Source organism: Colletotrichum karsti, assembly GCF_011947395.1.
Source record: "Colletotrichum karsti strain CkLH20 chromosome Unknown Scaffold18, whole genome shotgun sequence".
NCBI classification, from domain to species: Eukaryota; Fungi; Ascomycota; class Sordariomycetes; order Glomerellales; family Glomerellaceae; genus Colletotrichum; species Colletotrichum karsti.
In genome coordinates this window covers 604,032-622,324 of record NW_024065918.1, presented here as the reverse complement: position 1 = coordinate 622,324, position 18,293 = coordinate 604,032, and the positions used below count along the sequence as shown (strand labels likewise).

At 56.7% G+C, this 18,293-nt stretch overlaps 6 protein-coding genes across 6 annotated transcripts; 2 read left to right on the top strand and 4 right to left on the bottom strand.

The window, feature by feature from the left end:
- Positions 1-1,023: 1,023 nt before the first annotated feature.
- On the bottom strand, positions 1,024-2,163 carry CkaCkLH20_06274 (uncharacterized protein; the record flags this gene model as incomplete). The annotated part of the gene is made up of 1 exon (XM_038888991.1): positions 1,024-2,163. One exon carries the CDS (start codon positions 2,161-2,163, stop codon positions 1,024-1,026), a length of 1,140 nt encoding a protein of 379 aa, XP_038745792.1.
- Positions 2,164-4,739: 2,576 nt separating this feature from the next.
- CkaCkLH20_06273 (putative adenosine/AMP deaminase) lies at positions 4,740-7,036 on the top strand (the record flags this gene model as incomplete). Its single annotated transcript, XM_038888990.1, has 4 exons — positions 4,740-5,881; positions 5,930-6,300; positions 6,354-6,744; positions 6,811-7,036. The coding sequence occupies 4 exons, from the start codon at positions 4,740-4,742 to the stop codon at positions 7,034-7,036; spliced, it is 2,130 nt and encodes a 709-aa protein (XP_038745791.1).
- A 1,606-nt stretch (positions 7,037-8,642) lies between these two features.
- Positions 8,643-9,890, bottom strand: CkaCkLH20_06272 (mms4 protein; the record flags this gene model as incomplete). The annotated part of the gene is made up of 1 exon (XM_038888989.1): positions 8,643-9,890. One exon carries the CDS (start codon positions 9,888-9,890, stop codon positions 8,643-8,645), a length of 1,248 nt encoding a protein of 415 aa, XP_038745790.1.
- A 627-nt stretch (positions 9,891-10,517) lies between these two features.
- On the top strand, positions 10,518-12,147 carry CkaCkLH20_06271 (uncharacterized protein; the record flags this gene model as incomplete). The annotated part of the gene is made up of 3 exons (XM_038888988.1): positions 10,518-11,091; positions 11,148-11,231; positions 11,279-12,147. The coding sequence occupies 3 exons, from the start codon at positions 10,518-10,520 to the stop codon at positions 12,145-12,147; spliced, it is 1,527 nt and encodes a 508-aa protein (XP_038745789.1).
- A 295-nt stretch (positions 12,148-12,442) lies between these two features.
- Positions 12,443-14,282, bottom strand: CkaCkLH20_06270 (ribosome biogenesis GTP-binding protein YsxC; the record flags this gene model as incomplete). Its single annotated transcript, XM_038888987.1, has 2 exons — positions 12,443-13,636; positions 13,692-14,282. The coding sequence occupies 2 exons, from the start codon at positions 14,280-14,282 to the stop codon at positions 12,443-12,445; spliced, it is 1,785 nt and encodes a 594-aa protein (XP_038745788.1).
- Positions 14,283-14,818: 536 nt separating this feature from the next.
- CkaCkLH20_06269 (C2H2 type zinc finger domain-containing protein) lies at positions 14,819-16,619 on the bottom strand (the record flags this gene model as incomplete). The annotated part of the gene is made up of 2 exons (XM_038888986.1): positions 14,819-16,361; positions 16,468-16,619. 2 exons carry the CDS (start codon positions 16,617-16,619, stop codon positions 14,819-14,821), a joined length of 1,695 nt encoding a protein of 564 aa, XP_038745787.1.
- Positions 16,620-18,293: the final 1,674 nt, after the last annotated feature.

Below are 18,293 nucleotides of genomic sequence, written 5' to 3'. Positions count from 1 at the left end.
AACAACCTTCGAACTGGAGAAATCCAAGTCATCAGACTGTAAACTTCTCTGAGAAGGGTTCGAGGCGCATTCTGTGGCATATCGACACCGCGCAAACTGGCCCAAAGTATCACCGACACCATGAACCCAGACCATTCGTGGCGGTGTCGATCAACGACATGAGCCAGACCAGATTTCCTCTATCCGATTCAGACCATTCCATCGAAAGCTCATTCTTACATCCGGCACGGTACTGCTGCCTGGACTCGCGAGTGGGACTAAGTCAAGTGGACTCGGACTACTCTGACTTGGAGTCGTGGCTGCGCCTCAACCAGCCCTCGACTAGCTCGCATCCCACACCACTGGGAATATTCGATATTCAACGGCGGGGCTCGGTTCTACAGATCTTTTATATCACCATAAGCTTGCGTGACTTTTGTTTGCTCGTAACGAAGCAAGGAAACACCCCCTTCCCTTGAGATATGTGCGCGTGCCTGCGAGTCTGCCTTCGTGAGAGCCTCATAGGGGCGACGCTAGGAATGCGGAATTTCGACTATGCCTTTCCAAAATCACGAACAATCAGGCCGAGTGTGGTGAAAAATCTCCAGACCATACCGACGATACCATACACTAAGGAATCAACCTTGCTCTGGATGCATCTCGGTACCCTTGAACAACACACGTCTCAAGGGCACTCATGCTCGTGTCCACTCAACCTTGATCTCACTACATAGGCTTACTAGCTGTTAAAATGGCCTTCGGACGGTGAATGGTACTGAGCCCCAGTTCCTCACTCCTAGTCGAGTAGGCAGTGCCACTGGTCACCAGTCAGAAACAAGGATAGCATCGTATATGTACGGCACCGTGGCATAAACGGCCTGACGTGAGTATGTTTTGTAGACTACCTACTGAAAGTACATACTATACCTTCGAAGGAAGCCAGTGGCCACATGCGAGGGTATCAACAACAGATGAACAATGTACATGAATGTGGAAAAAGGGGATCGGACTTGACGAGTTTCCACCAAAATCTCATCACCTCTGCTACACGGTGTAGCCGGCGTAGATGGGGTAGGTAGCGTACTCCCACGGCACAGCCTTCTGGAGAAGCTGGTAGTCGAAGCCGTCACCACCACCGCTGACGTAGAGGAACTTCGTGAAGGCAGCAGAGGCGTAGTAGGAGAACGGGGTGCCGGCAGGGACGAAGACGACGTCGCCCTGGATCAGGGTGACAGGGTCGTACCCCTCGACACGAACGACCAGCGCGCCCTCCTCGAGTTGGAACGCGACGGGCTGGGCCAGGTTCGCCTTGGTGGCCGTCTGGTTCGACAGGAGAAGGCTCACGGTGGCGGTGCCCATGGTGAAGTTGCCCGCGGTCTGGTTGCCGGTGGCCATGGGCGCGAGAAGGTGGTAGACGCCGCCGTCGGCGTTGAGGTACTTGGGCCCGCGGTTCTTGGCGATGAAGTTGGGCGTGCCGGCGTCGGCGGCCAGCTCGTTGGCGGCGGTGTGCCAGGTGGAGGCGCCGCCGGCGCTGCCGTTGACCAGGTCCCTGCGGGGGTTGAAGTCCAGCTGGGCGTAGACGTCGAAGGCCTCGAGGGCGGAGATGAGCGAGGGGTCGGAGCCGACGGAGCCGTTGGAGGCGGCGGGGACGAACTCGGCGCCCGTGGAGGAGCTGAACTCGGAGTTGGCGATGGTGACGAAGAGCTCCTCGAAGCCGCCGGGCTGGATGACGCCCGTGAGCTGGGTGTCCGGGTCGGTGATCTGGAAGGTGTGGATGGTGTTGTGGGGGACGGCGCCGTAGTCGCCCGGGGTGAGGACGCGGGCCTGCTCGCCGGTGGAGTTGGTCTTGGCCCAGAGCTGGAACTGGCCCTTTGAGCAGTAGAAGTTCTCGTAGTGCGCCTTGTGGATGTGAGGGAGGACGCCGAGGTCGCTGGAGCCCGGGGCGTTCGTCTGCATGAGGGTGAAGGCGCCGGCGGAGGCGTTGCCCGTGACGGAGAAGCGGTAGACCTGGTCGCCTACTGAGACGGCGCGGCCTGAGCCCTTGCGAAGGACGTAGGGCTGAATGGTGTCCGGGGCTTGGTCGAGGACGAGGTCCTTGGAGGTGCTATTGCCCTTGGCAAAGGGGCCTTGAGGGGCCGCCGCCACGAGGGAGACGCCAGCTGCGAGGGTCGTGATGAGTCTCATGTTGGCGATGCTGCATGCAGACTCGTTCTCAGGTGGGTTGGTGACTTAACGAGAGACTTCTGAGCGAGAGGAGGGATCGACGGCTGGGTGAATACCATGTTTACGAGTTGAGGACGAGAGGTCTTATAAGGGGACCACAGTTGCTACGGGATGTGGCCGGACACTGGCGATTCGCTCGGAATCCGAGCCGTTGTTCTATGTCGATTGCGAAAGGGGTTTCCTAATCGCTGCAACCCTGGCCGCAGATATTGCTTGTTTCCGCGTTGCATACCGTCGCGGACCTCCAAGTCTCGCTCTTCTTCATAAGGCTCCGCTGACTAACATGTTTCTTGGAGTGCAAAGCGTCGTCTTATCCCTCAAAACGGCCCCGTTTCGTTCCCATCGGCCCGCTGTTCGTCCCATTTGAAGGTGACGATCGCAGGGGTGACGGGTATCTAGCATGAGGTGAGCCAGGGGTTAGATGAGTTGAAGAGCGCTTCAACGAATAGAGGCCGAAGTTCACGCCGAATGGTACCCAAATATGGGAGGGATGTCGCCTGTGGACGGCACTTCTTGATGATGAGAAGGGGACGGTTCCCACAAGGTTGACGTACGCGATCGGATAACCCGAGATCCACCTCCGGAATTCCCGGTATCACGCCAACGAGGGTTTTCTGAGGAGAGTTCCTCGATTGGAACGGGCCGGCCCTATTGAACGCCGAGCGCCGAGATGTACAATTGATTTCGATGGAAGACTTTGACTTTGTCGAGGGATACCACCTTCCTTCACCGTGAGGATGGCCGTGACCGTGACAGACAGACGAGTCGATTCTTGAACGAGCAAAAGGAAGACAATCATAGGAGAACCACCGCTTGAGAGCTTCACGTATCTGCGAGTCTGCGGCGCAATTTGCGGCGTGACGGAGTGAGCAGGCAACGGTGGTGATTGGCCTCGCGAGGACTTTGCGCCAGTAAGTTTTGGACAGCCATCCGAGGGTTCGTGATGCGGCAAAGCTCTAGGTTCCGTACAGAGTGAGAGTGAATCAGACGCCCTGATACGAGATGGCGGTGCTTGAAGAGTATTGTATTTTGGCAATCCTCTGGCGCGCCGCCGCTTATGAATGCCCTTCTGACAAACGAAATCGACGCTTGGCCATCTCTGAGCCTCAAGCTAAGCTTTTAGTTGGAGGTGAGCTTCAGTCACTTGACCGGATGGCGCAGGATGCCTTATCCGTCATAACGTCAGATCTGCCCGCCGAAATTCATTGCTGGTGTAGTGTCGCGGCTGCGCATTTGTAATGGTTCGTGCTAGTTATCCCCTGGCTCACATGGTTGCGGAACCTGGGGGTTGAAAGTTGAAGTTGATGAAGCAGAGCCCCAATCTCGATGTCTACTATGTAGACAAGCTTGGATGTAAGTGCCCAATAGGAGGGTACCTAGAACGCCCATGAGCCTGGCTGCCTTGATTTCGAGTTGATCCGCTTGACAGACGATGAACCTACCTGAGCACCCTAGCAGGGGTTGCTGAAGAAGTTCCAGTCCCCCGGGACCACCCCAGGTGGCGTTGCCAGAGCCTCAATGTGGCAGCCATGTGTCGTGTGGAGGAGGGCCCCTGGGCCCCTGGCAGACGTCTGTTTTTGTAGTATGGCGGTGAATTGTATATTTGGTGGTTTGTAGTGTGAGGTATGATGTGAGTGACAGTCAATGACTGAACACAAGGCCTCAGGAGTCAGAGGTAGGGAGAGCGCATCAAAGCAAATCCGCTTGCGGGCGGTTTGCCTGAAGTGATGCTAAGAAGGGATCTTGAGGTCAGTTGCTTGAAAGAAGGAGTACGGCGGTATAAAGCTATCGAGTTTGACAGCAGAGGTAGGTAGGTGTTTGTCGATGCTCAAGATAGGTGGGTGACAGAAGCAAGCGGTAAAACGTCACGTGTGTGAAACAATATTGACAAAGGCTACTTGCTGCAGGGTATGTTTTTTTTTTGGGATTCTATTGGGAAAAGCGATATCAGAGGATAAAGGAAAAGGTACCTTACACTGTACCTGAGGGAGAGGAAAACGCCTGCTGTCAGCCCAATGGGACGAGGTCTGCTTGCCCAGTCGCGCTAGCCCTAATCAGGACTGGCGGCTGACAGGGCACCATCAGCCCCCTCTCTTTCTTCCCCAGCCTGCTCATTACTCTCCCAATAGATGGCCCCTGGCTTCTGCCGCTGCCTGGTCGTCAGACTGGGCCAACATCAAGTATTTGCTGGACACCTCAGCTCTGCAGCTCAACCAGAGGTGTTATTTGGGGACCCGGCGCTTATCCGTTGGTACTCTCATCCTCCAACCCACCTAACTTTCATCCCTTTACCACTGTCCTATTGTCGCATTCATAGCTAGGTAGCTCCGGTCGCGATCCTTTTTCTACTTCACCATGTTTGCGGGGTCAAAGGGGGCCTTCCTTTGATTGAAAAGTCCTCAATACCCTCCCGCCTGGAATACGCAGCTGGTGACACTCGCAAACCTGCTGTTTCATCGACAAAGACCACGGTGCTGTGAATTACCGCAGATACCAACGCTCAAAGAACTCAAGAAGCGCATCGCCCACTCAACCATATGGGTAGTCTCTGCTCAAACATTGAAAAGGACGATGCGCCTGGCGAAAAGGATGGTCAGGCTCAGAGACGGAACAGCAAAACACTCACCCGACAATCCTCCAAGCGCCTGCACAAGAAGATATCTCATCGCCTCCACCGACAACGCAATCAATCTACATCACCAGAAGACGACTTCATGACCCATCATCAAGCAGACAAGAACATGGCGCAGCAAATCATCGCCGCCCACGATGAGGTCATCGACAAGACTCTCGCCAGCCTTGCCGCTGACCCCGAGCTCACGCGCCGCCTCAAGCGCTCGGCTGATAAGCTTGACGAGTTCGACAACGTCCAAGATTACATGGCCCGCAGAGCCGACATGCAGCACCGCGAGGCCGCCATCTCGTTTGACTTCAGACGTACAGTGTTGGCGAGCGAGAAAGAGCGCAAGGCAAATGAGATTCTGCAGAATCTCAAGAAAAGTGACAACGACAAGGTGTATGCCGCTCAAAACGCCGCTGATGACAAAGATGGAAAAACGAGGAGGGGATGGGGTGGCCAGAAGCACGAGCGATACGCCGGCGACCACTTCCTCTCCAACGTTGACTTGATTCCAGAGACAGACTTGTACAAGGTTGCGCGCAAGATGCCCAAGGGCGCGCACCTGCATATCCATTTCAACTCTTGTCTGGAGCCAACTGTGCTTTTGAACATTGCCAAAGACATGGATCGCATGTTCATCATGAGCGACAAACCGCTGAACGAACCGCTGGCGCCCGCAAACGCAGGCACAGCCAGCACGGAAGAAGCCGCAAACGCAGGCAAAGCCAGCACAGAAGAAGCCGCAAATTTGGCAAATTTGGCTCTTGATAGCTGCGAGATTAAGTTTCAAATCATGTCAGCCGAGGACGAAACAGATAAGAAGAAAGAAGCAGCCGAGGCGAACAAGAAAGCCAAGAATAACAAAAACGCCGACGATGAAGCAAACGAGGAACTGTACAACCTTTTCTCGCCCACTTATGCATCATGGGGGCCGATGAAATATACGGAATTCCTCAAGCAATTCAAGAAGACCTACGAGAAAGACCCGGAGAAATGGCTTGTTAGCAAGCTGGTGTTTCATGAAGAAGAAGTTCATAATCACCTCCAGACGGTTCAGGGGTAAATACACATGCCATTGACGTACAGAATCTCAGCTGACCAGAACAGTATATGGGCAAAGTTTGACGGACGTACGAGAATGATGAAGGGGCTCTTCAACTACGAGGAGGCGTATCGCGCATACACTAGAGCCCTCCTGGAGAATTTCGTCAAAGAAAATATCCAGTACGCAGAGATCCGTCCAAATTTCATGGATACAAATCAAGTGTGGACAAACGACGGCCTGGGCCAGTTCAAGAACGATGACATCATGGAAATCATCATAAAAGAGTACGAAGCGTTCCAGAAAGAGACAAACGGCTATTTTGGTGGCATGAAAGTGATTTACTGCACGCCTCGATCGTTCAGCACCGAAAAGGTTCAGGCTGCTCTCAACGAGTGCCTGGAATTCAAGGACAGGTGGCCCCAGTGGATTGCAGGTAAGCACGCTCTGCCCGTGATCTATGCGAAAGACTGGCGACTAACTAAATAGGGTTCGATTTGGTCGGCAACGAAGCCAAGGGGAAGCCGCTCAAGGCGTTTATCCCCGAGTTCTTGGAGTTTAGAGAGAATTGCAAGAAGGCCAAGGTTGACATTCCGTTCCTCTTCCACTGCGGCGAGACGAACGAGATTGGTGGCGACACAGACGGCAACCTGGTGGATGCCCTGCTGCTCAACTCAAAGCGCATCGGCCACGGCTTTGCTCTGCCCAGGCACCCCTACGTCATGGAGCAGATGAAGAAGAAGGGCATCTGCCTCGAGGTGTGTCCCATCTCGAACGAGCAGCTCGGCCTCACGCCGAGGATCGGAGGCCACGCCATGTACAACCTCCTCGCGAACAATGTGCACTGCACTGTCAACTCGGACAACGGGACGCTTTTCAGGTACGTCCATCACCAGGAGTGGCTGCGGAATGAAGGTGGAACGGCGTTTGCTAACGAGGTCCACAGATCAAGCCTCTCTCACGACTTTTACCAGGTCATGGTTGGGAAGTCCGACATGACGCTGCACGGCTGGAGACAGCTGATCGAGTGGAGTTTAGAGCACTCGTGCATGTCCAAGGAGGAACTGAAACCCGTGTATGCAAAGTGGGAGGAGCTGTGGGAGGAGTTCCTTGACTGGATCATCAGCGAGTACGCCGAACCCGCGTCAGAGGACAAGAAAGTGTCGGCCTGAGGTGGACGCGATGTTTCTCCTGCTTCGATTCTTCCCGAGATACCAAGCCACGCTGAGTAGAAACGAATTGATGATGCACGGATTGGATGACTTCTAGAGGGGCCTGAGGTTCTGTGTGGTAGAGGAATTTTTTTTTTCTTTTTTTTTTCGGGGGTTAGTCACGTAAGAGGAGGATTCATAGTTTTCAAGAAGGAATTGCAATCTCCTATGCCTTCTGAGCCGCGCAAGCCGCCGCGAGCGAGGCAGAATCAGACGCGCGAGGTTCCGCTCCGGGGACCGTTGAGCCGTGTCAGCATGCGGCTCTGCTAACAACCTTACTTCGTCCGTACCTCAAAGGACTTTACCAACCTGAGAGACGTCACTCTGCGTAGGTACCTGGTGAGGAGGATGTGGCTACCTCGGCAGATGAAGTTATCCGCTACGGGGACCTAAGTCTTGGCACGCGACGAGATCGACAGAAATCGGTACCAAATGCACGTACCGCGGAATACTCTGAGAAAAGAACATCACGGTGCGAGGACGGACACACTCTGAATCCACTCCGACGAGTGCTGGACTTGATTGAAACCCGCGGTGCCATGTAGTAGCTGTGGCGACCCAAACTGTCATCTCCGCACTTTATCAAATTTAGGCTTTTAAGCTCAAGGATGGGGGTGGTGGGACCCTCCCCAGGCTGGGGGGCGCCTTACCCGCTCCACGGGCCGAACTGTCTGAACCCACCTTCAACTGGGGACACGGGCTCATGCCCGTCTGCAACATTCGATTCCGCACTCCCCACTCGTTCGTCCCTTCTCCTCGCAGGGCTGGCGATGAGGCTTTGTGATGGGTTGTGCTGGTGGGAGGGATGAGGAGGTGGTTGGGCTGTTCGGCGCCTAGGTATCGCCTGAGAGGGCTGGCCAGGTGGGTGTGGCCTGGGCCCGGGTCGCGAACCGAAAGAGGCCGGGTTGGATTTTGAGAGATGACGTTTAGTTTTGATGTCTTCTTTTACCAGCTCCTGGTCTCCGGATGTCAGGGCGTTGTCCAGTGGATGGGGTGGGGTGACGGAGACATGCGGCTCTACTGGTAACCCTCGGTGTCTGTCCTTGCTGTCGCTGCTGTCATTGCGACTACAGACGGGGATGGAAACAGACACCACGGCGGCGATGAGACTGGAGGAAGCGCGGTGGTAGCCATGTACTAAGAGGTCTGAGATTCGGGGTAGGCTGTACGAGCCAGTTCCCCAGGGTGCCGAACAACTGCTCATATCTTTGCAAAGAAAGTGACGGCAAAAGACTTGCAGTCTACGTATTCAAACTCCAGAACGATGCATTCAGAACTTCTTCTATTCTATTCCCTCGGAATCGTTGGCATAAGCCGACGCCGGCTCTATGATAATTATGCGGCCTAAAGCAGATGCCTTTTCTCTTTTCCACTCCTCTTCCACCCGGAATGCAGTGATTTGAGCGGGATTTACAACGTCAAGCAAGGTCAACCACCCACCCAACCCCCTTACCCTCATCTCCTCAAGTGAAAGAACCGAAACATGATTTTCTTTTGGGGGACCCCAAACTCCAAGGCCAAAAAATGACAGACACAACGCACGGAGAACCAGTCAGCCAGCAGCCGCTTAGAAGTCAAACTTGATGCCCTTCTTGCTGCTAATGTCAATCATGCCGCCGCGGTAGGCGCCGCGCTTCTTCTTGTTCTTCTCCTTGGTGAAGCCCTTGCCCTTGGTGACGATGAGGTCCTCGTGGGCGCGCTGCGAGTAGTCGTTGGGCACGTACTCGTTGCTGGCGAAGCGGTCGTCGACGTGGACGTCTTCGGGGATGCGGGAGAAGGGCTTGTTCGGGACCACCTTGCCGCCCTTGCCATTCTTGCGGTTGTTCTGGTTGCGGAAGGCGACCGGGTCGGGGGGCAGGGGGGGCTCGGCGACGGGGGAGGTCTTCTCGAGGGTCGCGGAGGAGTTGGAGGCGGTGTCTGCTTCCTTCTTCGTCTTCGTCTTCTTCTTGTCGTCCTCCGAGTCGGAGTCGGAGGAGGATGAGTCGGAGTCGGAGTCGGGGAGGGGGACCTTGGCGGCCGTGGAGCCGTCGGAGTCTGAGTCGCTGTCGGAAGAGTCCGAGTCGGAAGAGGATTCCTCGCTGGAGCTGCTGTCTGAGCTGGAAGAGTCGGAGGAGGAGGAGGAAGAGCTCTTGGTGCTGGCGGGCTTCGTCTTCAGCTTCTTAGCCTTGGGGGCCTCGTCTTCAGAGCTGGACTCGTCGGAGCTGGAGTCGCTGTCGCTGCTGCTATCGGAGCTGCTGCTGTCGGAGCTGCTGCTGTCGGACTCGGGGGCCTTGCGCTTCAACCCCTTCTTGGGCGCAGGCTTCTCGTCCTCGCTGTCGCTGTCGTCGCTGCTGGAGTCGGAGCTGGAGCTGCTAGAACTGCTGGAGCTGTCGCTCTCGGCGCCGGCGTCGGCCATCTCCTCGTCGCTGCTGCTGTCATCGCTCGAAGAGCTGGAGTCGGAGCTGCTGCTGCTCTCGTCCTTCTTCGCCGCGGGGGCCTTGGAGGTGGTCTGCCACGACTGGAAGACGGCGACGAGGTTGGGGCCGGCGACAACCTGCTTCTTGGACGCCTTCCAGCCGCTCTGGGCGCGCTGCTTCTGGAATGCCTCGTGGGCCGAGGTGAAGGCGTTCTCGGAGAGGAAGGAGTCGACGAGATCCATCAATTGGTCGGGGGGAGACTGCTTGGCGGGCGCGGCGGCCTTGCTGCCCTTCTTCTCCTTCTTAACCATCTTGTCTTGGGTCTGGGGTGTCGCGGTGACGGGTGCGGTTGCAGACGGAGCCTTGGCTTTGGAGGAGTTGTTGGAAAAGAGCCAGGGAGGAGGACCAGAGGCTGACATGTGCGTCGGGTCGGTTTGCAAGATGTGTCCTGGAGTGGTGATGTTCCAAGAAGAAGCAATTGAGTCTGTGGCGCGCAGCAACTTCCTCGGTGAGGGATGGATACAGGCGTAGTCGGTCTTCACCTGGGAAAATTTCTGTGGAAAGCCAGCGCCGGCGAGTCGGTGTCTCCAAAATTTTTACGCCGTCTCCCGTCGGGCGGTACCCCTGCCCCGCGACTTTTTTTTTCGCGCCAAATTCTCTTATCTTATCGCGACAACCCCGGTATGCCGATTTATGTATGTACGCATATCATTGGCCAGTCCCTCCAGTTGCTTGTTGGTTGCTCCCCTCTCTAGCGTGCCACGCGACAGGGGTGGAAGCTCATTGCCCGATCAGCGACAAGTCTTTGTTGACTTTTGATGGTTTGATGGTCGGGCGCCTACAATTGCAACCTTGGCGACAAAGCACTGTCCTATTTCTGGAGTCCGTTCCACGTCGAAACAGGGACACTGCGGTGAATCTTAAAAGACTCGTTTCCCCTCACATCGTTGGTTCCGCCCGTTTCTTCGCCGCTCGATTACCCGCCCTGCAGAAGCCCAGAACAGCAAGCGCCGTCCACTGCGGTCACATCGTACCACCGACCGAAGATGAACGCGACCAAGCGCAAGTTCAACTCCCTGATCCAGGGCATGGGCAGGTCTTCAAAAGCGAGCGACGAATCGCCCAGCTTGCCGACCGAGTCCCCCCGACCATCGATGACGTCTCTGCCGACCTCGAACGCGAGCACCGCAAACACGGAAAACAAGACGCCCATGTCGATCGAAGAGGATATCCTGCTGAAGCGCCGGCGCCTGCAGGCCCTGACGGAGAGGCGGCCCACGATCAAGAACACGACGACCGGCGTCGCCGCGACAACGGTCTCGAACGTCGTGCTGAAGAAGTGGTCGCAGGACTCCAAAGAGCCAGTGGTGAAGGTCTTGTCGAAATACGCCCCGAGCGACCGGAGCGAGCTCCTCAAGAGGCTGGCGAGCTTCCAGGAGATCACCGATTGGACGCCCAAGCCGGACAGAGTCAACGAGGTGGAGTGGGCGAAGAGGGGATGGATGTGCCAGGGCAAGGACCGGGTGCGGTGTACGCTCTGCAACAAGGAGCTCGTCGTGAAGCTCAACAAACGCGAGGTTGACGGCAAGGAGGTGCCGGTCCTGGTTTCGTCCGACGTTGGTAGGTCCACGATACCCCCTTCTGAACGTCCGTATATAAACTGATTGGTGAAGCAGAGGAAGCCTTGGTGGAGAAGTACTCGGACCTGATTGTCACGGCACATCTGGAGGAGTGCTTGTGGAGGAAACGTGGATGCGATGGTAGGCCACATTGCTTCCATGTCTGATTTTGTTACTGACTGGGTTAGACTCACTTTTGCGGCTATCCCTGACCAACGCCAAGTTAAGTATGGAGGCCTTGCGGCAAAGATACGATGAGCTGTGCGGAAGAAAGTCCTTCTTGCCGTACGAGTTCAATCTCAGACTCCCCGACGGCCTGGACATCGATATCGTCCTTACTCAACTACCAGACGACTTCTTCACGGTGCCTCCACCTGCCAAAGACTCGCCAGACCCCAAGCAACCGAATAGGGTCGCCCTCGCTCTCGCCTTGACTGGCTGGCAGGGCCTGAACAACCCACGCATCGGCGCCGTACCGAATTCTGCCTCTTGTCACACTTGTCTGAGGAGACTTGGCCTGTGGATGTTCAAGAGCAAGGAGGTCAACGCGGACGGGGAAGTTCTCGTCCCGGCGCCGATGGACCACCTAGACCCCGTCAGGGAACACCGCTTCTTCTGCCCTTGGAAGAACCCGATGACGCAACGTCTCGGTGCCGCCAAACCTGGTTCCGAGTCGGACATGGCGGCTTGGAAGTGCCTGGCGCAGGTGCTCAAGAACGACGCCTACCTACGCGGGGCTCTCGACGACCGCCCGAAGAACAGGGCGTGGCACAACAGAGGCGCTTCGGTGCCATCGACCCCCGTTCGCAGAGGTGGCGCCGCGCCATCGACGCCAGGCGGATATGATTCTCCCAGCGCCGCCACGGAGCCAGCAGGCGAAGACGACGAGAAGGCCCGAGACGCCAAGGACAAGGAGCGCTGGGCTCGCCTGCGGAGGGTGAAGAGTCTCTTCGAGTCGAAGAACGCCAAGAAGCTCCGTCGGACGCTTAGCAGGCCCGGGACGGCGCGCTCGTCGGCCACGGTGGCGACGACGGAAACGGAGAAGGATAAGGCGTGATGACGACCGATGGACTGACTGTATTATACAAGCTACTCGCTTGATATTGATTCTGGGACGGGAGGAGTTCTTGCTGGCTTTCGGAGGACGGTTGGTCCTACGTGGTGTCTTAATTAGCTAGAATACCCATATGGCAAACATAACGAATACGTTTTGCTCTTCGCCTCCTTCGGCTGTCTATTATCATATCTATGGTACATATAGTAGTTTCAGCATTCGTCCAAGTGTTGAGTTGCACGTCTTCTAGAAGGGTATCATGTCCTCCGGTCCAATCGAACACTAACATATACGTAACTCACGAGCTCCAGTCCCCAAACTTCTTCTGCAGCTCCTCGTACGAAAGGATCTCCCCTTTCCACGCCGTCGGATCGCTCTCCATGGCCTTCCCAGGCTTCTCCCTCTTCTCCCCACTCATCTCCTTCTCCTCCCCTGCCTCAGCCCCTGTCTCGCCAACCGTCGTCTGCTCTCCCTCGACCTCTAGCTCTTCCACATCGGGCTCTTCCACCCCCAGATCCCTCATCGTCGCACGATCCAACGGCGCAACAAACTCCCTCAAGCCAATCATTTCCAAAATCTCTATCCTGACCCCCGCCATCCCCGGAATCGCCGCCGCCATCGCGTGCCCCGTCTCAGACGCCAGCTCCTTGGGCCTCTCCATCTTCGCCGCGGTGAGATGGATCCTCGGCCCCCACCCCTCCCACCCCGTCCTCGCAAACGCCCTCTCCACCTCCCTCAGCCTCATCTCGATCCCGCCCTTCTCAGACCGCCTCCCCCGCGCCAGCGTCTTGTCCATCTTCGTAAACACCACCATCGCCGGCCGCCCCGCCTCCGCCACCAGCCTCATCACGGCCTCGTCCTGCGCCGACACCCTCTTCTCCGCCGACAGCAGCAGCACCACGCCCCTCAGCATCGTCCTCTTCTTGAGGTACTCCACGATCTCCCGCCCCCACTCCTTCCGGCTCGCGTACCCGTACCCCGGCGTGTCGACCAGGATCGCCCCGTGGACCGACCCCTTCTCCCCGGCCGCCGCCGGCGACGCGACCTCCCGCCGCGGGACCCGCGCCAGCGACCCGATCCCGTACGCGTTCATCGTCACCGTCTTGCCCGCCTCGTGGCCCTCCATCGCCATGCCCCGGCCGCTGAGGCCCGTCAGGCCGTTGACGAAGGACGACTTGCCGCAGTTGCTCGCCCCGATCACGCACACCTCCGGCGTCGTCGTGTTGATCGGGTGCTGCTTGAAGTTGGCGGCCGAGTAGAGGAAGTGCGCCTTGGGGCGGGTGAAGAAGACCCTCGCGTGCTCGTAGGCGAGGCTCCTGGCGGGGGAGGCGAAGATGGTGCCGCCGTCGTCCCTTGCGGCGGGTTGTGGGTAGCCTTTGGATCGGGCTGGCGGGCTGTTGAGCTGTTCAGGGCGCGTGAAGTAGAGGGATCTTGCGCGGTAGATCTTCAGAGCCGTGTTGACTTTGTTTGCGTGTTCAGAGGACAGTTCGGGCTAGAAGCGTATTTGTCAGTTCATGCTCCTTCTTGCGGCTGAGGATCTCACTCACTATCAAGTCGTCGACGTCTTTCCTTTTGGCCACCTGGACCTTTGGTTCGTGCCGTTGTTGAGATGCGGAAGGGCGCTCACTGACTCCCCTGTCCGGTTGTATGGACATCCCCGAGAGCATCTCTGACCGAAATGCTTCTGGATTCATCGGCGCCGATGAAGACCTCCTGGACCCGCGCCCAGAACCGGCTTGCCCTGCCGATCTTGCGCTGTTCGGGGCCTCACCGCTGTACGCAGGAGGCTTACGTCCCTGTACCCGCTCCGGTCGAAACGTCTTCGGAGCCACCGGTGCCGATGACGACCTCTGAGCCCCTCGCCCAAAACCGCCTTGCGGGCTTCTCCAACTCGACCTCCCGCCGTCGTGCCTAGACGTCTGTCTTCCCGTTTCCCGGGTCCGATCTCGGTTTTCCTCCTCCTTCTTCTCCGTCCTCCTTTCAAACCTCGGGTTATCCCGTTCCTCATCGTACCTGACATTCTTGAAATCATTGAGAAGTCTACCGCCGCCACCGGGGCCGCCCCTCGGGCGCCCCGTCCTCTCCGCCTCCCTCGCGAGGGCCTCCTCTCTTCTCTCCGGCGACATCTGCCAAAGCATGTGAGTTTGAATCCTGCCCCTACGAACAAGGTTGCCTGCAGGGTTGTTGCGCGTCCTGGTCGGCGTGCTGCTCAGGCATCTCTGTGGTGGCGGGTGAAAATTTCGCAGAAGCACGCGGGCGCCCCGCGTTTTGAGGGACAACATGTTGCTTTATCTTTAATCGCGAGTGGAACAAAATGAGTTCATGTTCATAAATTGCTATTCAGAAGGACATGAAGAAAAAAATCGTCATGAATGATGAACATTGTGACTGAGCAGTTCAAGGTTTAAGTGGGTAATTTATGCATTTAACCAATTTTGACGTTTCGATACGAGCATAACCCCACCAGAACATCACCTTCAGCATTGACCGTTATAAATATCACGATGCGACACGTCGGAGCGGCTTCAATGGCCTCTATTTTGGTCTACCTTCCATGTGCCTGGTTAATCAAAGCCTCATCACGCATGCCAATTCCCATGGTGGTTTGATGAAACTCCCAAAACAAAACATCCCGTCCAACGCCCTTCCATCCAACTGCGTGCGTGCGAGTCGATCAACCACCGGCCTGGTAGCGGTAGTAGAAGTTCTTTTGGTTGTTGTTCTTCTCGCTGACCTTGTAGTCGCGTCTCTTGTCGTAGCGGGTGGCGGCGCTGCGGCCTCTGGTCGCCTCCTCCTTGGCGACGCGCTTCGCGTGGTCTGAGACGCCCGTCATGCCGGCAGCGTCTCTGCGAGCGATGGCGCGCTGGTTGCGAGACTTGGGGTTGCCTGTGGTAGCAACCTCACGGCCGTCGACGTCCATCTCATCGCCAGAGCCAGCACCCTCGATCGCCAGGCGCTCAGCGCGCTCCTCGGCAGTGGGGTAGTTGTGGAGGTTCTGGCGGTAGTATGTTCTGTGGGCACGGTGACCGACAGACTTGCCGGAAGGCAGGTGCAACTCGTAGTCATCGTAGAAGACGGCGCGGGTGTGCTTGTGCGCATGCGAGTGCCAGCCGTCCACCTGGTGATGGGCGCGAGGATCATCGCGGGAGTGGTGAGGGTGCTTGTCCAGGCGCTCGAATTGTTCGTACTTGCCATCCGCAGTGAAGGCGGTCAGATCTTCCGAGTCGAGCGAAGAAGCGTCACTGTCCGTCTCCCATCCCTCGTCGGCTCCGTCCTCCAGCTCCTCGCCGTCCTCGCCAACCAGTTTGGTGGGACGCTTCAGGCCCAGCTTGGCTCCACCGTTCTCATCAGCCTCCTCTTCCTCGTCGGTATCCTCACCACCGTCTGAGTATGTGCTGCGGAAATCGTAGAAGTCGCCAATGTCCAGCTGGACCTCCTCGGTGTCGTAGGGAATCTTGCAGTGGCCCTTGTCGCGCATGTGCGTCTGGACGGCGAAGGCAGTCTTCTTGGTCTTAAAGCAGTACAAGCACTGGTGGCCCTCGTGAATGCGCTCCTGGAGGTGCTGGAGAAGTCCCTCGAGGTCGACGAGGTACTGCTTCTCGGGGATGAACATGTCGTGGAAACGCTCCATGTGGTTGGCGTTGAGCTCGACAGTCGGCGACTCGTAGTTGCAGAACAGGCAGGACTTGAGAGTCCAGGCGATCTCCTGCTTGCTGGACGGGACGGGGGTGGTGGAGTCGGACTCCCGGTTGATGGAGGCGTCGTCGCCGGCGTGCTGGCCTTGAGCGGACAAGTGGGGGTTCGAGGGGCGCTTAACCGGGGAAGGGCGCTCGTCCTTGGGCTCGTCGATGTTGGCCTTCTTCAGACCCTCGACAACGGCAGTGAACTCCTCCTCGGCCTCGGAATCCAACTCCTTCTCGATAGCCATGGGCTCGCCGAGGGAAAAGGTCGAGCTCATGACGGAGCTGGCATCGTCGGCGATGGGTCCCTTGCGACGGGCGATGGAAGCGACGCGGACCTTGTGCTTCTGGCTCGTAAGATGGTTCTGGTAGGCGTTCTCGCTGGAGTAGGACTTCTGGCAGGCGTCGCAGGTGCGCTCGAACATGGCCTTTTCGGCTTCGGCGCTCTGGGCAGCGCGGGCCTGGAGGACCTTCTCGTTGAAGATCTCGGAGGCGATGGGAGGGAGAGAGGCGACGCGGCGCTTGAGGTTGTAGCGGCTGCAAGGATGATGTCAGTTGGTCTGGGCGGGATAGGCGGGGTGATGATGATGGAGCCATGGCGACAGCAGAATGCAAACAAGATGGAAAGAAGAAAAACACATACTGCCAGTCGCTCTTCATGTGGCCTCTCTGAAGGTCGATGTTTCGGTACGCAACAGCGCAGGTGTTGCAGGTGTAGGGGTGCGAAGCTGCGGTTGCCCCTCCATTGGGAGGAGAGGCACCAAGTGCAGCGACGTCAACGTTCGCCACCTCCATGGTGAAGTGTCGCGTGCAGGTTATGTGGTGTCTTTTTCGTGATGAATGGGACTGATGTTTGGTTCTTTGATAGACCCTGTGAGATCTGGAGTGAGCGCACGCAAATATGAATTTGCAGAGTGCGCGCAGGGAAAGAAAGAAGTTGAGGCAAAAGACGAGCGTCGCGGGGTGTGGTGTGTCGGAGACAGCGGAGGGGGGAAATGATTTTAAAAGGGACGTGGATGGGAAAATTCTCAAGGGCTTTAGTGGGTTAGCGGGGATTTGCTGGGCGGTGATAGGCACGTCACTCCGTCCAGAGCCCTGGCTTGGGTTGATCTGAGAGGTTGTGTCACTGGGGAGGCTTGAACTTTAGCGGCGTTCCTGGCATTTGCAGCCCTGGAGAGTGGGGGTCTGGATTGCTTTCCGAGCCACCAGACCTGTGCAGAATGGGCCATCGGTCTGCATCTGTTTCTTTCTGTCCGGCTTACATATCAAGTGAGTGGTAATGGAGATCAGAGGGGCGAACTGTGCTCGTGCTCAGTTACCACAGCGGCTTTAAGATGAGGTACGGCGTCTTGTTGAAGAGATCTAACTCGTTCTGGACGCCGAAGAAGCCACCAAAAGTGAGCTTCTCATGATGAACGCCATCTCATGAGAGACCATCCTCATGTTTGCCGGACACATAAACAGTGGACCTTTAGTAATGAATGTATGATATTAATGTTACTCTCCTGAGCATGAGGTAATAGTTGAGGGGACAGGAGAGCCGGATTTAGTGTCCCTAAGGTAAGTGGTACTCGGAGTGTTTCTTAGCAGGCCGGCAGGTGGTCTTTCTTTCCCCTTGGAGTCCTACTCATTCCTAGAGTCGAGGCGATTGTGACTGTGGTTTTTGTTCGTCATATTGCGTAAGAAATATCATCTAGAATCGGTTACCTATCTGTTAGTGTTCTCTTCGACTCTCGTTTTTGTTAGGTCGTGGTTTCCTCTTCTCAAAATGTCTCTTAGACAGAATCCCAGCATGATAGCCCCAAAGAATTGCCAACTCTCCGGCTCCTGTCATTTACCTATTGGCAGGCAATGCAGGACTTTGAGCGCTGATGGAGGGGTAAAATCATCATCGGACGCAAAAAGCGCCGACCAGGCCGAGCCACCAAGCCTAGACCGAGTCGGGCGTTGGCTGTGGGGAGAGGGAAAGACCCCGTTTTTACACCCTCGAATCCTGAAGGCGGCAAAGAGCAGCAAGCAAGCAGGTGCAGTGGCAGGAGGCGGCTGATGTCAGAAGGAGGCCCCTGTGCGGCATTCCCTTCCCTTCCCTTGTCCACTTCCACTTCAGTTGTTGGTCCCGTCCCATCTGGAATTCTGCTGCTAAAATCAGACCCTCCACGGAATGTTCCTCGTCTTGATTGCCTGCTCCCGTGCATGCGTCTCCACTCTTCTAGAAAGCCACCCCCAGCAGCCGTGTCTCCTCCCAAAGCAACCGCACCGTGTCATCCCCAAGCTTCGTGCCGTCGCTGTACGGTGCCCATTCCTGCCGCTAGCACAGAGGACGGCAGACTAATCCACCTCCTTCCTTGCCTACCCGTCTCTAAGTAATCATTCACCATCAACAATATCTTTCACTGCCCCAGCTGTCGTCTGGCGGTCATTATCTTTTCATCGTCAGGGAATACACACTAAACCAGAGTACACGGCTCT